Source organism: Ylistrum balloti, unplaced genomic scaffold (assembly GCF_031769215.1).
Source record: "Ylistrum balloti isolate Yb309-2 unplaced genomic scaffold, AGI_CSIRO_Ybal_v1 Utg370132, whole genome shotgun sequence".
NCBI lineage: Eukaryota > Metazoa > Mollusca > Bivalvia > Pectinida > Pectinidae > Ylistrum > Ylistrum balloti.
Window position 1 is genome coordinate 36,643 of NW_026782143.1, and position 17,659 is coordinate 54,301.

Below are 17,659 nucleotides of genomic sequence, written 5' to 3' on the forward strand. Positions count from 1 at the left end.
TCTACCCTCCATTCTCAACCCTGTATCCTGAACACCCATTCCTCTTCCCTCCATCCACTACCCTGTATCCTGTACCCGCTTCCCTCTACCCTCCATCCTCTACCCTAAAGCCGGTGCCCTGTACACCCTTCCCTCTTCCCTCAATCATCTACCCTGTATCCTGTACCCCCTTCCATCTACCCTCCATCCTCTACCCTAAAGCCGGTGCCCTGTACACCCTTCCCTCTTCCCTCAATCATCTACCCTGTATCCTGTACCCCCTTCCATCTACCCTCCATCCTCTCCTCTTTATTCTGTACCCTATACCCCTTCCCTCTACCATTTATTCTCTACCCTGTATCCTGTCCTCCCTTCTCTCTACCCTCTATCCTCTGCCCTGTATCCTCTACCCTGTATCGGTACACGGTACCCTCTTCCATGTACCCTACATCTTATACGCTGAATCCTGTATCCTCTACCTCTACCCTCCAACATCTGTCCTGTATTCGGTACCCTGCACCCCTTCCCTCTACGATCCATCATCTACGCCATATCTTGTACCCTGTGTCCTATTACCTCTACCTTCCATCCTCAACCGTGTATCCGCTATCCTCTACCCCGTTCCCTCTCTCCTCGATCGTCTATCCTGTATCCGGTACCACCTTCCTTCTACCCTTCATCTTCTACCCTGTATCTTGTTCCTTGAACCCTCTTCTCTTTACCCTCCATCCTCTACCGTGTATCGGCTATCGTCTACCCCGTTTCCACTACCTTCCATATACTACCTTGTATCCGGTACCCTGTACTCATTTCCCTCGACCCTCCATCCTCTACCCTGTATCCGGTAACCCCTTCCCCCTACCTTCCATCCTCTGCCCTGTATCCTGTACTCTGCACCCCCTACTCTCCATCCTCCATCCTCTGCCCTATATCCTGTATCATGTATGCCCTTCGCTCTACTCTCCATCCTCTGCCCTGTATCCGGTATCCTGTATCCTCTACCCTCTATTCTCCTTCTCTCTACCCTCCATCTTCTACCCTGTATCCTGAACACCCTTTCCTCTACCCTCCATCCACTACCCTTATCCTGTACCCGCTTCCCTCTACCCTCCATCCTCTACCCTATATCCGGTACTTTGTACACCCTTCCCTCTTCCCTCAATCCTCTACCCTGTATCCTGTACCCCCTTCCCTCTACCCACCATTCTCTACCCTGTATCCTTTACTCTGTATCACCTACTTTCCATCCTCCTTCATCTACCCTGTATCAAGTATAATGTACGCCCTTCGCTCTACCATTAATCCTCTGCCCTGTATCCTGTACCCTGTATCCTGTACCCTCTACCCCTTCTCTCTACCCTCCATTCTCAACCCTGTATCCTGAACACCCATTCCTCTTCCCTCCATCCACTACCCTGTATCCTGTACCCGCTTCCCTCTACCCTCCATCCTCTACCCTATATCCGGTACCTTGTACATCCTTTCTTCTTCCCTCAATCCTCTACCCTGTATCCTGTACCCCCTTCCCTCTACCCTCCATCCTCTACCCTAAAGCCGGTGCCCTGTACACCCTTCCCTCTTCCCTCAATCATCTACCCTGTATCCTGTACCCCCTTCCATCTACCCTCCATCCTCTCCTCTTTATTCTGTACCCTATACCCCTTCCCTCTACCATTTATTCTCTACCCTGTATCCTGTCCCCCTTCTCTCTACCCTTTATCCTCTGTCCTGTATATTCTACCCTGTATCGGTACACGGTACCCTCTTCCATGTACCCTTCATCTTCTACCCTGAATCCTGTACCCTCTACCTCTACCCTCCAACATCTGTCCTGTATTCGGTACCCTGCACCCCTTCCCTCTACGATCCATCATCTACGCCATATCTTGTACCCTGTGTCTTATTACCTCTACCTTCCATCCTCAACCGTGTATCCGCTATCCTCTATCCCGTTCCCTCTCGATCGTCTATCCTGTATCCGGTTCCACCTTCCTTCTACCCTTCATCTTCTACCCTGTATCTTGTTCCTTGAACCCTCTTCTCTCTACCCTCCATCCTCTACCGTGTATCGGCTATCGTCTACCCCGTTTCCACTAGCTTCCGTATACTACCTTGTATCCGGTTCCCTGTACTCATTTCCCTCAACCCTACATCCTCTACCCTGTATCCGGTACCCCTTCCCTCTACCTTCCATCCTCTGCCCTGTATCCGGTAACCTGTACAACCTACTCTCCATCCTCCATCCTCTGCCCTGTATCCTGTATCATGTATGCCCTTGGCTCTACTCTCAATCCTCTGCCCTGTATCCGGTATCCTGTATCCTCTACCCTCTATTCCCTTCTCTCTACCCTCCATCCTCTACCCTGTATCCTGAACACCCTTTCCTCTACCCTCCATCCACTACCCTGTATCCTGTACCCGCTTCCCTCTACCCTCCATCCTCTACCCTATATCCGGTACCTTGTACACCCTTCCCTCTACCCACCATCCTCTACCCTGTATCCTTTACTCTGTATCACCTACTCTCCATCCTCCTTCATCTACCCTGTATCAAGTATACTGTACGCCCTTCGCTCTACTATTAATCCTCTGCCCTGTATCCTGTACCCTGTATCCTGTACCCTCTACCCCCTTCTCTCTACCCTCCATTCTCAACCCTGTATTCTGTACACCCTTCCCTTTAACCTCCATCCTCTAATCTGTATCCTATAATCTCTTCTCTCTACCCTCCATCTTCTGCCATGTATCAGGTACCCAGTTACCCCTTTCCTTCTATCCTCCATCCTCTACCCTGTACCCGGTACCCTATACCCCCTTTCCTCTACACTTCATCCTCTACGCTGAATCCTGTACTCCCTTCCTCTACTCACCATCCTCTACCCTGTATCCTTTACTCTGTACCACGTACTCTCCATCCTCTTTTCTCCACCCTGTTTCAGGTATACTATTCTACCTTCTCTCTACCCTCCAACTTCTGTCCTGTATCCGGTACCCTGAACCCCCTCCGTCTAACCTCAAACCTCTACCATCCATCATCTACGCCGTATGTTCATCCTCTACCATGTATTCGGTACCCTGTATCCCTTTCCCTCTACCCTCCATCCTCTACCATGTATCCGGTAGCGTTTACCTTCTTTCCTCTTCCCTACATCTTCCCTGTTTTAAGTACCCCATTCCCTCTCCTCTTCATCCTCTACCCTATATCCGGTACTCTGTACATCCCTCCTTCTAACGTCCATCATCTGCACTGTATCCTGTATCCGGTACCCTCTTCTTTCTACCCTCCATCATTTAAACTGTTTCCTTTGCCCCCTTCCCTCTACCCTCCATCCTCTGCCTTCTATCCTGTATCCTGTACCCCCTTCGCTCTATCCACCATCCTCTACCCTGTATCCAGTACTCTGTACCCCCTTCACTCTACTATTCAACCTCTACCCTCCATCCTCTACCCTGCATCAGGCACACTGTACCCCCTTCCATGTACCCTCCATCATCAACGCTGTATCCTTCATCCTCTACCCCTGCCCTCTACCCTTCATCCTCTACCGTGTACCCTCTACCACCTTACCTCTACCTTCCATCCTCTTGTATCCTGTACCCCGTTTCCTCTACCCTCCATCCTCTAACGTGTACCATCTACCACCTTCCCTCTACCCTCCATCCTCTACCCTGTACCCAGTAACCCCTTTCTTTCTACCCTCCATCCTCTACCCTGTATACGGTACCCTTTACCCCCTTTCCTCTACACTCCATCCTTTAACCTGAATCCTGTACCCCCTTCCTCAACCCTCCAACATCTGTCCTGTATCCGGTTCCCTGTACCCACTTCTCTATAATCTCCATCCTCTCATCTGCATCCGGTATCCTGTATCCCTTTCGCTCTAACCCCTATACCCTGCCCTGTATCCTGTACCCTTTACCCCTTCCTTCTACCCCTCATCTTCTACCCTGTATCTTGTTCCTTGTATCCTCTTCCCTCTATCCTCCACCCTCTGCCCTGTATCCGGTGACCTGTACCCCCTTCCCTCTACCCTCCATCCTCTACCCTGTATCCTATACCCTGTACCCACTTCTCTATAATCTCCATCCTCTCATCTGCATCCGGTATCCTGTATCCCTTTCCCTCTAACCCCCATACCCTGCCCTGTATCCTGTACCCTTTACCCCTTCCTTCTACCCCTCATCTTCTACCCTGTATCTTGTTCCTTGTATCCTCTTCCCTCTATCCTCCATCCTCTGCCCTGTATCCGGTGACCTGTACCCCCTTCCCTCTACCCTCCATCCTCTACCCTGTATCCAGTACCCGGTATCCTCTTCCATCTACCTTCCATCCTCGACTATGTATCTTGTTCCCAGTACCCCCATCTCTCTACCTCCAACCACTATCCTGTATCTTGTAAACTGTACCCTCTTCATTCTACCCGCCATCCTCTACCCTATATCCTATACCTGTACCCACTTCTCTATAATCTCCATCCTCTAAAATGAATCCGGTACCCTGTATCCCTTTCGCTCTAACCTCCATACCCTGCCCTGTATCCTGTACCCTTTACCCCATTCCTTCTACCCTTCATCTTCTACCCTGTATCTTGTTCCTTGTATCCTCTTCTCTCTACCCTCCATCCTCTACCGTGTATCAGCTATCGTCTACCCCGTTCCCTCTACCTTCCATATACTACTTTGTATCCGGTACCCTGTACCCCCTTCCCTCGACCCTACATCCTCTACCCTGTATCCGGTACCCCCTTCCCTCTAAGCTCCATCCTCTGCCCTGTATCCGGTAACCTGTACCCCCTTCCCTCTACCCTCCATCATCTACCTTAATCCTTGTTTCCTGTACCCTCTTCCCTCGACTTTCCATCCTATGCCCTGTATCCGTTACCCTATACCCCCTTTCTTCTACCCTCCATCCTCTACCCTGTATCCGGTACCCCCTTACCTCTACCCTCCATCCTCTGCCCTGTATCCGGTACCCTATACCCCCTTTCTTCTACCCTCCAGCCTCTACCCTGTATCCGGTACCCCCTTCCCTCTACCTACTATCATCTACCCTGTACCCTGATAGAATAATACGAAGGGAGGTAACTACAGGAGATCAGAATGTATATCTCAAGTAATGATACACATATAATGAATCTGTTCAGTCTCATTGGGTATCATTATATATGGATTTTTATGTAACCCATGTGTCCACATGTGGTATTTTAATAACAATGTAGCATAGATGCATACTCAGGTATCATATTGTAAATGTCCTTGTTACTGTTTTGTGAATGTGCACGTGACGTTACTAAGTATATGTACACGTGACATGTTGTTTACGTCTCATGTATTGTCCAGTGGAATGTGTGGTATGTGGCCGAACTAGTCCGAAGTGACATGGACTTCAACGTGAACGCAACTCAGCACTTCTAACACCTGCATTTGTACTGCATGCTAATTGCGTTCTCCACACCTGTTTACGTCACTTCCTTTGGTTTTCTTTCTATCTGTCTCTCTCTGTCCTGGCACTCTACTGCTGGACGTCAGCGCGAGCGGTCCAGCAAGATCATATATCATACACATATACTATACGTATCACTTCGTATGGTGCGGGGCCAGTGAAGCCTGGTAAGTTGACAATGCTGTGGAAGTTGATTGTATCCGGCGCGTTCGTGATTGGTGAGTGTTTGTTTCGAAAGAGGCTTGGAGTCTAAATGTTTGTCTTGTCTTTTCAGGTTCTTTTTCCCTTCAGAAATAAATCATCGAACAAATTTGAAATCAGAGTGATTTGTATCTATATATATATATACCCAACCACACCCCGGTGACATTTACATAATGTAAGAATGTCTTAAATGTTTCCCTTCGGAAAGCAAGTATTTTGTTAAAACTGTATTGATCAAATTGATTTTTTTAAGTTTTAGGACTGTGTATTGTCATAATAATTTCACTGTCAAATATATAATGGCAATATTGCGTACATCATTACAGAACTATTGCGTACATTCGCAAACCATTACTTATAAATTTTTAAGAGTGTCGGATATTGAAAGTATGAATGGGCTTGAATAGCTGAGGCGTACAGCGTTGATCTTATCTAAATTCCAATTATTAGATCTGAGGTTCGCAGTTCGAGTTTCCGTACATCTGTTATCTGTCTCTGGGTAAAACGTTTTACGCTTACTGTTCTTGATGGTCTATTTTAACCAATTCCAATAAGATAAAGCTTATTCTACTCACCTCTAAACAGTGAGGTTATGACCTGACATAGAAGCACTTTTCCACCATGCTATGCAGAATTTTGGTTACCCAGAAGAATCTATTACATGTTTCAAAAAAATAAGTAAATAAATATAAAAAGAATCCCTGTGACCTTGGAATTGGGACTGGGTCATTTCGCAAATTTCAGGCATCATCCTATTAACAATTACCGTGCCTATTGGCCGTTTAGTTCGTCAAAGGAAGTTATTTAAATAATTAAACAAATTCGAGCCCCTTGGCATCGAGTCAGGTCATGACATTTCTTTTCTCAAATCTTTTCGAACTTCATCCTAGAAGTCTATCACCCAAATACCATGCTTCAGCACTTTTTAGTCAATCAGAAATGGTTTTAATGGGTTTTTTTTTTCAATTTTGACCAATGTGACCTTGAACAAGGGTCAATGTTATTTCTTTCCACGAACTTTGTCTAGTTCCATCACAGAAACCTATCAGCCAAATACCATGCTTTTGCATCCATTGGTTAGAAAAAGTCATTTGACGGTTTTAACCAAATCCACCTCTGTGACATTTTTATCGCAAATAGTGTCGGATTTCATTTTTGGAACGGACCATACAAACACCATGTTTCTATTTTATTGGTTTTTCAGACGAAGTCGTATTAATGTTTTGAAAAATTTAACCCCTTTGACCTTAAACATCGGACAAGGTCATTTCCTTTCCCAGACTTTGTTGGGCTTCATCCTAGGAATACCAACCAAATATCATACCTTGAGCCTTTTAGTTCATGCAAAAAGTCAATTGTCTATGCGACCTTGAACATAGATCCAGGTCATTTCTATTCGCTAACGTCATAAGAATAGACAAGCCAAATACCATGCCTCTTGGCATTTTAATTCAATTTAAGTGTTTTAACAAAATACGATCCCTGTGACCTTAGATATAAGTCAAGGTCATTTCTTTTCGCAAATCTATTCTGCATTCATCTTAAAAACCTATCATCCGAACACGATGCCCTTGTGTATTTTGGTTAGTCAGATGCAGTTGTTTTAATGTTTTAGCACATTCTACCCCTCTGACCTGGAATAAGGTGTCAAGGTCATTTCTTTTCGCAAACGTCGTTGGGCTTCATAATATGAACATACCAGCCAAATATCATGAATCTAGGCATTTTAGTTTATGAGAAGTCGTTCACATTTTTAAACTGATTTGGTCCCTGTGACCTAGAACATAAGTCAACTTCATTTCTTTTCTTAAACTTCGTTGGACTTCATCCTAGAAATAGATGAAATTCGGGCCGAGTCAGCTAAACACAATTACAAATTGAGTTATCATTTGACGTTTTAATGTCTGGGAAAATATGAAGAAGTTACATGCAACATCACATAAATATGAAAATGTATATAATGCTTGATTGGAATAGATACATGCATGAAACATACCTTTTATCTAATTTGACACACCTCGAGTACACCCATTGGAACCAGTTTGTGAATTCACTATACCGAACATAAAGGAGGCATGTCTATGTCTCACTAAACCGAATATCAGCGTAAGATCTTAATAAGCACTTGGCTTTACCAGAACGAAATTTTACATCCGAGGAAAGCTGTGGTTGAAACGTGACTACATATTAAGTGAAATAATGACTAAAGATTTACATACGACTTACATTGGTAAGTACAATATAATACTGGGGTTCAAACGTTAGATGAACGTACACAAGATATTTGACGATTTTTTGTTTTGTTTTTTGTTTTATTGTTTTTGTTATTTTTTTACATAAACATTTCAGTTTACGTTAACGTACGTAACTATATTACCATTAATACATGCTCATATATTATGAAATAAAGCACTTCGTCCACATTCTTTTCTTTTAGAATAGATATAAATACTGAATATATGATATTTGAGACATTTGGTTATTGTCGGTAGTATTCAATATCTATTTACAGCTTAGATTGGACAAACACAAAGAGCATCATGCAGCCCTCATGCGCTAGAGTGGTATTTTCTATTGTCCAACATCTCATTGATTTAAAAAGTTGAACAATTACTTTAATCCGATAGATTCGTTTTACCTCCAAGGTAAAACAAAAAATGTCTTTTTTACTTCATCTGACGTGAAATGAGATTTTGAAAACAATAAATATTATTCCGCTTAACGATTAAAACTTTTAGCCGAAAGTACTTGGCTAAAATGATCTTCTCTTAAAAGAAATCCGTGTGATTAAAACTTTCATCAATGTACAGAAGGACATTGCTCAATACAACATATTGAATATTAATACACCATTGGCATGCAGCCAGTTATGTATTTGGAGAAAAGGGGCGTGGCATGTAATATTAAAGAAAGACGCAAAAATTATAACTGTCAACATTCCATCTACACTTATACAAATAAAAATCTATCACTCGGACAAATTAACATAATCATATCAAATCATCGGAGTCTGTCAAATGAAAACAATAACTTAGTTATCACAGTCTGTTCTATCAATGTAACGTGAAATTCCATTGGCCAGTGTTTGAGCAGGAAATCAATATATAATTTCATTGGACGAAAAAAGTCTAAGGTAGTTGTATCAATGAGTAGCCGACCGACTTGCTGTTCCGAATGGTGAAGGTTCGGCCCGGAGCCAAGGGGTATTCCGACGGTATCCGTACGGTCCATTGTATCCATTTACTGGTTCAATTCCTTTCATGAACTGCGAATGTCCGTCCACCAGTTCTCGTGAATGACCTACAAAACATAGAAAAGGAAAAGACTCGCAAGTTTGAGATAGATACGTGAATGGTGTTAAAAATGCGTCATGTGATTATGGAGAACGGCAACGAATTTATATAAATCTGATCGAAAACATCTTGATCATAGCTTCTGTGTCCGAAATAACGGTGTAAAATTAACAATAAGGGACCAAAGATCAAGATATCTTTTAACCAGTTTGAATTTATATCACAGTGGTTAGACACGTTTTTATTCCTGCAGTGAAGCCCGTATGTGTCAATCGGCAAGGCATACCTAATCTGAATGACATGCTGTTGGTTGACCTTCCTAACGTGTCAATGACTTTCTTCACGTGTTATTTGTGACGTCATACAAATAGTGTAAATCGTATCATACCTGAGTCTGATATTATTTTTTCAATAACCATTCTAGGGTATGACAATAGATGTTGATAATAAGATGTACAGAAAAAGACAGAATCGACCTACCTCCACCAAACTGATTTCTTAACGATAAATACTGAAAGCCTGTTCCTTTGTCATTGAAGTCATCGGCTACGGGTCCTTCTATCGAACAACCAGGGGGGTCCTGAAAAATAAAACAATTCCAGGTAACTCACAACGAGAAAATTAAAGATGTCATTCAAGAGGAAAACAAGGGAGGTAAGTCTTTTCTTCCAAAGAAGCCTAAACTGTAAATATTTAAAGCGTTGAGATATTGTAGGCTATATCAACTATCTTGTTTAACAAATATACTCCACATTACACATTGAGGTCAGCATATAGCAAAAATGGCGGTATCATCAAATCAGGGACTTCCAATTATAGAGGACAGACAATCTGCAGCACCGACAAATGATTCCGTGAAATACTCCCTAACATATATTTCATATCGGTTGCGTGGTCTTACTCGTGTTTTGAAATAATTGATGGAAAGAAAATGAAGAATGGATCGGGTCATCGATTGACGCTTTTATAGACAGCGTGTGTGATATATCTAAGGGCAATACTCGGCCTTCCTGGGAATCTCTCTGTTTAAAGACCTTGAGATACGACAATACGTCAATAATGTATGTTTACAGTTGTGTAACAAAACCAGTAGAAAGCCCCAAATCCAATAAAGGGAACGGTTTGTGTGATAATCGGTCGTTGTATTGATTCAATTCCTATGTAACCATGTCTGTCAAACTAACAGAATCCACGACATGCTTTGATTCTATGGACTCATATAGTTTTAACGCGTTTTGATAAACGTTTGGAAAATAAGAATTTGTATGGACCCTCATCTTTTTATGCATATCAATTTTATTGTACACGTGTACATAGATATTCCTCTAATAGAACATTGGTTAGTAGGATAAACCTTGAGTGGAGGGGGAGGTGGCGCAGATATAAAAAAAATTGTTTTTTTTTCATTATCTTTACATAGATGACGGACCTAATTCTTGTTTTAACTGAAAATTGCTCAAGGTGGCCTAGTGTCCTCAGCTCCATGGATTTCCTCTATTGCCAGCGCTGGTCACAAATTGTACCTGTAGATCACAGCTGTACGAAGGCTCGTTACCAATCAACACATTTACCTTCTAACCTAATCAATTGTTTGGTGTACATATCATATTCAACGATTCACAGATAGAGAAATGTTTGTTTGTATACGGCTTTCAATAAAGAAAAACATCTGTGTTTATTTTACGTTCATGCTTTTGTAACTATCCTGGTCATGCTGTGTTTCAAATGATCAGTTATGTCTTGTTTTCGCAATGGAAAACTGAAATACCTGTGCTTATAACGCTGTTTTTTTCTGGATCATGGAATACAATATTACCTTCACTTGGCCTGAATACATATAATTCATTATCTTCAAATACAAGTATACAGGTAACTTGTCATTGTCAATATTACTTCTGAAATCAACATTGTATTTCGCGTTTTTGTTTGAAATTAATTTTGTAATCGATTATAATTCTGAGGTAATTGACATGAATGCAAATTACACACACAATCCGGAAAGTGAATTAATAGACTGTATCAGGCAGTATGTTCAATAAATACTTTGATAGTAAAACAGACACAATTTCATTTGAAATAACCATTAATTTGTGTATTTGAATGGATGTTGAATGTTAGTAATGATATGTAACCAAAGCTTGTATGTACATAGGGAGTAGAATGCAGTATCCTTTAAAAATTCATATATAAACCCTATTAACTTGTTTAACTTCCCTGCAAAATAAGACGTGATATCATTCGAAGTGTGGATAAAGGAAATGGATTAAGCGAAACCATGTCGCAATCGTCGAGCTTGGTCCCATTGAATAAAGTGTATAGCATGGCGGCATTATAACAGTTAAATAATTATTTGGTTGATTAGTTACAACTTTTTTGGCTACCAGTATCAAAATCTGGAGTATTTACCAGTCAAATAATTAAACTCAAACGTTTTACCCTTGCTACCAATGCAACCTACTATTATATATTTATGGAAATTATCTGGTATCACTAAGCGAGTCGAAAATCAACATTTCATAATCAATAGAGTAAAAATGCATATGATACGGCAGGTCGCAGCGAAGTTTGTTGAACGCTGATTGCAGTTAAATAACAAAACTATATACAAAAAAGGCACAAATATCCACCTTCATATCGGAATATGAAGTTATATAATCATATAAACAAGGGCTATGCTTTTATCGAGAGTCAATACTTGACTTCCTGTTTCTCCCCTGAAGAACTCTTTCCGGATCATTGATCATTGAAAAATCAAGGCTACAAGTTAATTTTATATCACAATTGTCATTCATTTCTTTTTCTTCATTTTACACATATTTTAGATAAAACTAGATTGTTCTGGCCAACAATTTGACGGGTTTTTCAACCATCTTACTTCAAAACCAATCATTTCCACAAACACGATAGCTAACCGTTCAAGCAAATTATATATTACAAATCTAGACTCTTGAGTGTATAACTTCAGATTATTTGGTTGTGTTACCCGAAGAAGGACTTTCTAAATGTGTCACCTTCCTAAAATAGGAAGTTGAAACTTTTCCTACATTAATTTGACGCAATATAAGAAAATGATACAGATGTGTTTAGGTTTTTGCCAAATTATCGGAATTTTTAAAAACTCAAAGGAATTTTCCCAAATTGAATCTTACGTTAGAAAATTAATTCTTTTCTATTTGATACAAAATCAACTCAACGCCAGATCAATGATTCACAAATAATCCTCCGCTATGTTTAAATAAACAACACAAAAGTTCTAATCAATCTCGCTCATAAACAATTCAGCTCTTTATTCTATTTCAACCCGAGACCGTACAATAAAGATAAAGGCGAGTAAATCTAATACATTGCTAAGTTGAAATTCTTGATTTAACATGTTTCTCGCTCCAACTATTTGTTCAATTTTCATTTTTTTTTTCTAATTTTCTGCTTTCATCCCCTTCTTTTTTCCCATCCCTCCAGCTAACTATTCACTGCTAGCTTATTAATCCATAAGGCGATAATTTACATAAGTGTGTTTTTAAAAGTTTTTTAAAAAAACATTTCTTTTAAATGTTGCATGATATAAACTGCTGTGGTGAAAATCAGATAAAATTTTCAACTAATAACATTTCGTTAATGATTTTATTGGTGTCGTCTGTTTTTCTATAATCTATAATTGGAAGCACAGGGATTTGAGAATTCTGTTCAACATTGTTATAACACTTCTGTCTAAACATATCGGGAAAGGTTATGAAGGTTTGATTATTTGATTTCAACAATCGGCAAATACACATGAGCCTTATAAACTGTTACAGTATGAAGCGAATATTTTTAAAAGAATAAGACAGTTAGATAAAAGATCGACATTTAGAGAAAAAGACCATACAAATATTGCATGGAAAATAATAATTATAAGGAATGAAAACTTTGATAAAATTTCAGGTTCCTCATAAACCATAGAAACAGAAATCTTGATATTATTTAATCTTTTTGACACTAAAGCAATATCAAACTCGTGTTGATATTCACGCCTCTATGATCAGTTACACTTGATTATCAGGCCTCTATGATCAGTAACACTATATCATTAGGCCCCTATGATCAGTAAAACTATATGATCAGGCCCCTGTGATCAGTAACATTATATGATCAGGCCCCTGTGATCAGCAACACTATATCATTAGGCCCCTATGATCAACAACACTATATTATCAGGCCCCTGTGATAAGTGACTCTATATTATCAGGCCCCTGTCATCAATAACATCAGATTATCAGGTCCCTGTGATAAGTAACATTATATCAACAGGCCCCTGTGATCACTTACACTATATTATCAGGCCCCTATAACCAATAACATTAGATCATTAGGTCCATGTGATCAGTAACATTATATGATCAGGCCCCTGTGATCAGCAACACTATATCATTAGGCCCCTATGATCAGCAACACTATATTATCAGGCCCCTGTGATAAGTGACTCTATATTATCAGGCCCCTGTGATAAGTGACTCTATATTATCAGGCCCCTGTCATCAATAACATCAGATTATCAGGTCCCTGTGATAAGTAACATTATATCAACAGGCCCCTGTGATCACTTACACTATATTATCAGGCCCCTATAACCAATAACATTAGATCATTAGGTCCATGTGATCAGTAACATTATATGATCAGGCCCCTGTGATCAGCAACACTATATCATTAGGCCCCTATGATCAGCAACACTATATTATCAGGCCCCTGTGATAAGTGACTCTATATTATCAGGCCCCTGTGATCAGTGACACTATATTATCAGGCCCCTGTCATCAATAACATCAGATTATCAGGTCCCTGTGATAAGTAACATTATATCAACAGGCCCCTGTGATCACTAACACTATATTATCAGGCCCCTATAACCAATAACATTAGATCATTAGGTCCATGTGATCAGTAACATTATATGGTCAGGCCCCTGTGATCAGCAACACTATATTATCAGGCCCCTATGATCAGCATCACTATATTATCAGGCCCCTATGATCAGGAACACTATGTTATCAGACCCCTGTGATCAGTGACACTATATCATCAGGCACCTGTCATCAATAACATCAGATTATCAGGTCCCTGTGATCAGTAACATTATCATTTATCAGGCCCCTGTGATCAGTAACATTATATGATCAGGCCCCTGTGATCAGTAAGACATGATTAGGAGGTCCCTGTGATAAATAACTTCAGATCATCAGGCCCCTATGTTCAGTAGTCCTTGATTATCAAGCCCCTGTGATCGCTAACTCTATATTATCAGGCCCCTATGAACATTTACACTATATTATCATGTCCCTGTGATCACTTACATTATATTATCAGGCCTCTGTGATCAGTAACACTATATTATCAGGCCCCTATGTTCAGTAGCCCTTGATTATCAGGCCCCTGTGATCGCTAACACTATATTATCAGGCCCCTGTGATCGCTAACACTATATTATCAGGCCCCTGTGATCAGTTTCACTATATTATCAGGCCCCTGTGATCAGTAGCACTTGATTATCAGGCCCCTGTGATCAGTAACACATGATTTTGAGGTCCCTGTGATTAATAACATCTGATTATCAGGCCCTTGTGATCAATAACATCAGATCATCAGGCCCCTAAGATCATTAGCACTTGATTATCAGGCCCCTGTGATCGCTAACACTATATTATCAGGCCCCTATGATCAGTAACACTATATTATCAGGGGCCTGTGATCAGTTACACTATATTATCAGGCCCCTGTGATCGCTAACACTATATTATCAGGCCCCTATGATCAGTAACACTATATTATCAGGCCCCTATGATCAGCAACACTATATTATCAGGCCCCTATGATCAGTTACACTATATTATCAGGCCCCTGTGATCAGTTACACTATATTATCAGGCCCCTATGATCAGTTACACTATATTATCAGGCCCCTGTGATCAGTTACACTATATTATCAGGCCCCTATGATCAGTTACACTATATTATCAGACCCCTATGATCAGTTACACTTGATTATGAGGTCCCAGTGCTTTTTGTACAACCTTAACAGTGGCATGATAATAATTTGTTATACTACACAGGCAAGCCCATTCTTATAGACTATTAGCATTACTTCAAGTATTATATACTTAATACGCATGTTGACTTTATCATTACTGCCAGTACATTTAGCTTCCGAAATAACGAGAGTCTACAAGCTTGAATCCTTGTGAAGCAATAAAGAAAAAACATCCATTTAAGAAAGCTTATCACGTGTTTATCAAATATTTTCTGATAACTTGTTATAGCAAAACAAAAATTAAAGCAGAAAATTTTACTAAAAGTATATGTACATTGGATATGTTCGCTCCGGCCATATCGTCATATCATATTTAGTCAAGAGATGTGCTATCATCTTGTTATATGTCTATTCATCAAACATTCCTATATTATACAGTCATCAGAACAGCTATCTTTCATCTTGTCGTTTTCATTATCATGACTAAAAACAGTGTGTTATTTTTCTGGTAGTGAAATATACGTCCCAAAATGTAGACCGAGATATGTATTTGCCATGTGTTAAAGTATATACACGTGTGTTATGTATTAAGTAATTGTTGAATAATTGTTTAAGTTACCGAGGTAATGGGGAAATGGTAGATATTGATTTAAAGGAGTCGTTCTTTTTATTATCAAGTAACTGGGACCTAGAGATAAGTGTGGTCTAAAACTATTGTCCTCAAGTCTAACGTACCTGTCAGAGTACGAAACGACAAACATTGACATTAGCACTCGCATTGAAATCTGACAGGTTATATTCAAAATGCGTGAAATCGAAACTCCCTGATAACAATTCACTTCTAGCGTGTATTGTGTGTCAGTTGAGTACACATGATCTGACCAGATCTTAACGAATGTTTAAAGGAGAGTTCATGATTAGTCTATAAATATCAAGAATGCAAGGCCAAACCAAAACTGGTGTTGTGTTAATGTTAATTTCCTTGTCAAACAGTGAAATTTGTGATATTGAAATGGGTGCACGTTATCAAGCCGATTTTTTTTCTAATCTAGCGGGGTTTTTTTTATAGTGTTATTTCAACTTTAAGACAAGTATTGCTGTATATTTTTTAATATCATATTGATTGGTCAAAGTGATTTCCGTATTGTATCTAGAATGACATTAATTTAACTCAGGTAAAAATTGTTCAAAATGTTAAAAGCTAACAATGCTGGTATAAACACTCACGTAAAATAAAATGAATATTTAGTGTCATTCACCTGAATCGCACTATTATGGAGATCGTTAGGACGGCTTGTTAGTGTATCATTTGATGTTCTACAAAACACCTAGTCAGATCATTATTAGGTTTCATGACAATAGCGTCATATTTGATGTGTAACGGATGTGTAGCTAACTTCGTGAATAAATCATGGCGAAACACCCCTACTCGGCAACACGAAGCTCTAGGTAGGTATTGATTGTCTACATTTTAAACCATGACACCGTATACAGTATATAAATGATATACACACAATTAACACTCCTTGTAGCACCATGAAACTCTATATAACGATAACATGGATATCTCTAGACACTAGTTATGTCTCCATCCTAACGAGCATTCTATAAAATGCGATATAGATTTGACATTTGAATATAATTCCATCTCTTTTTCTTTCAAGATATGTTTTCACGTATAATGATAAATATTACATGGCAAGGTATTCTGCTTTTTTAAGAATCCAATATTTATGCAGACGTGTGAAAAATTGCAAATTGCCGAAAGGAAAAAATAACAAAATGTTATTTTTGAAGTGAGATTTGTAAACATGAGACATTTCATAATTTTCTTTTCTTTACATGAGTAGCACACTTGTAGAAGAAAATCTTAACATGCCTAAAGTACTTGATAAGTTTTGACATCTGGATGAGTTTCAATTTTGCCTTACGAAGACCAGACATAAATACAGGACATAACGGAAGATTTAATTACAGATATGTTAAGCAAAAATATTAGATATCAAACAATCCAGTTAAGAAGTAGAGAAATGATACTTGATTTTTCCAGATCTTTTTCATTTAAAAGAAATTTATTTCGCTGACCAAAAGCAAACCATACGGACCCAAAGGAACATATATGTACCTGTTTGGTGAGAGCGAGCGTCTTCTGAACTCCCTGGAACTGAAAGTAAGGTTCGACGTGTGGGTCCTTTTGAGAGTTGTAGGGTGGAATGACAGGTCCCAGTTTGGGATTTGTCTTAGAATAATCTGTTGAAATACTGCTGGTAGCGTTACAGTCCAGAATAAAACCTTTCTCCTTCTCTAACAGATCCTCCGGGGGCGGGGTGGCCGGGGTGCGGTATATTTTGTTATGACGCCCCTTCTGGCTTGTCCTGGGGCGCTCGGATCTGGATTCTGGCATGTTTGGCGGTATAATCCGTATGTCGGATTGAATAGTCCTTATCCAGATTTCCTATCGTGTCAGTAGATGTAAGTTGTAGATACAGAAGTTGTCCCAACTTATTTTCCACAGAGGGAATTGTTTTGACACCGTATATTCCGCCTGCTTACTCTATTTCACAGACCTATCGTCAACGCAGTTCCGCTTGGCTGCCTTAGTTGCTAAGTTGGGAATTCTAAAGCATTAAATTATTTCAAAGCACGATATATACACCTTGCGCTGGTGTATAGATTATCTAGCAGGCCTTTTAAATGCCTGTGTATTTATATGTTAAGCTGGCTTAGGTCAGATAC

The 17,659-nt window shown here is 40.0% G+C and overlaps 1 protein-coding gene across 1 annotated transcript; it reads right to left on the reverse strand.

Moving 5' to 3' along the window:
• Window positions 1–7,879: 7,879 nt before the first annotated feature.
• On the reverse strand, window positions 7,880–17,333 carry LOC132550600 (uncharacterized protein C17orf98-like). The gene is made up of 3 exons (XM_060214689.1): window positions 17,049–17,333; window positions 9,400–9,499; window positions 7,880–8,926 (listed from the first exon to the last, which is right to left on the reverse strand). Exons 1-3 carry the CDS (start codon window positions 17,325–17,327, stop codon window positions 8,769–8,771), a joined length of 537 nt encoding a protein of 178 aa, XP_060070672.1. The 5' UTR covers window positions 17,328–17,333; the 3' UTR covers window positions 7,880–8,768.
• Between the last annotated feature and the right edge of the window lie 326 nt (window positions 17,334–17,659).

Coding starts and splice junctions, on each gene's coding strand:
- LOC132550600 (XM_060214689.1), bottom strand. CDS start 17,327: ATGCCAGAATCCAGATCCGAGCGCCCCAGGACAAGCCAGAAGGGGCGT. Junction 9,500..17,048: donor CGCTCGCTCTCACCAAACAG/GTACATATATGT, acceptor TTTATTTTTCAG/GACCCCCCTGGTTGTTCGAT. Junction 8,927..9,399: donor AAGAAATCAGTTTGGTGGAG/GTAGGTCGATTC, acceptor TATGTTTTGTAG/GTCATTCACGAGAACTGGTG.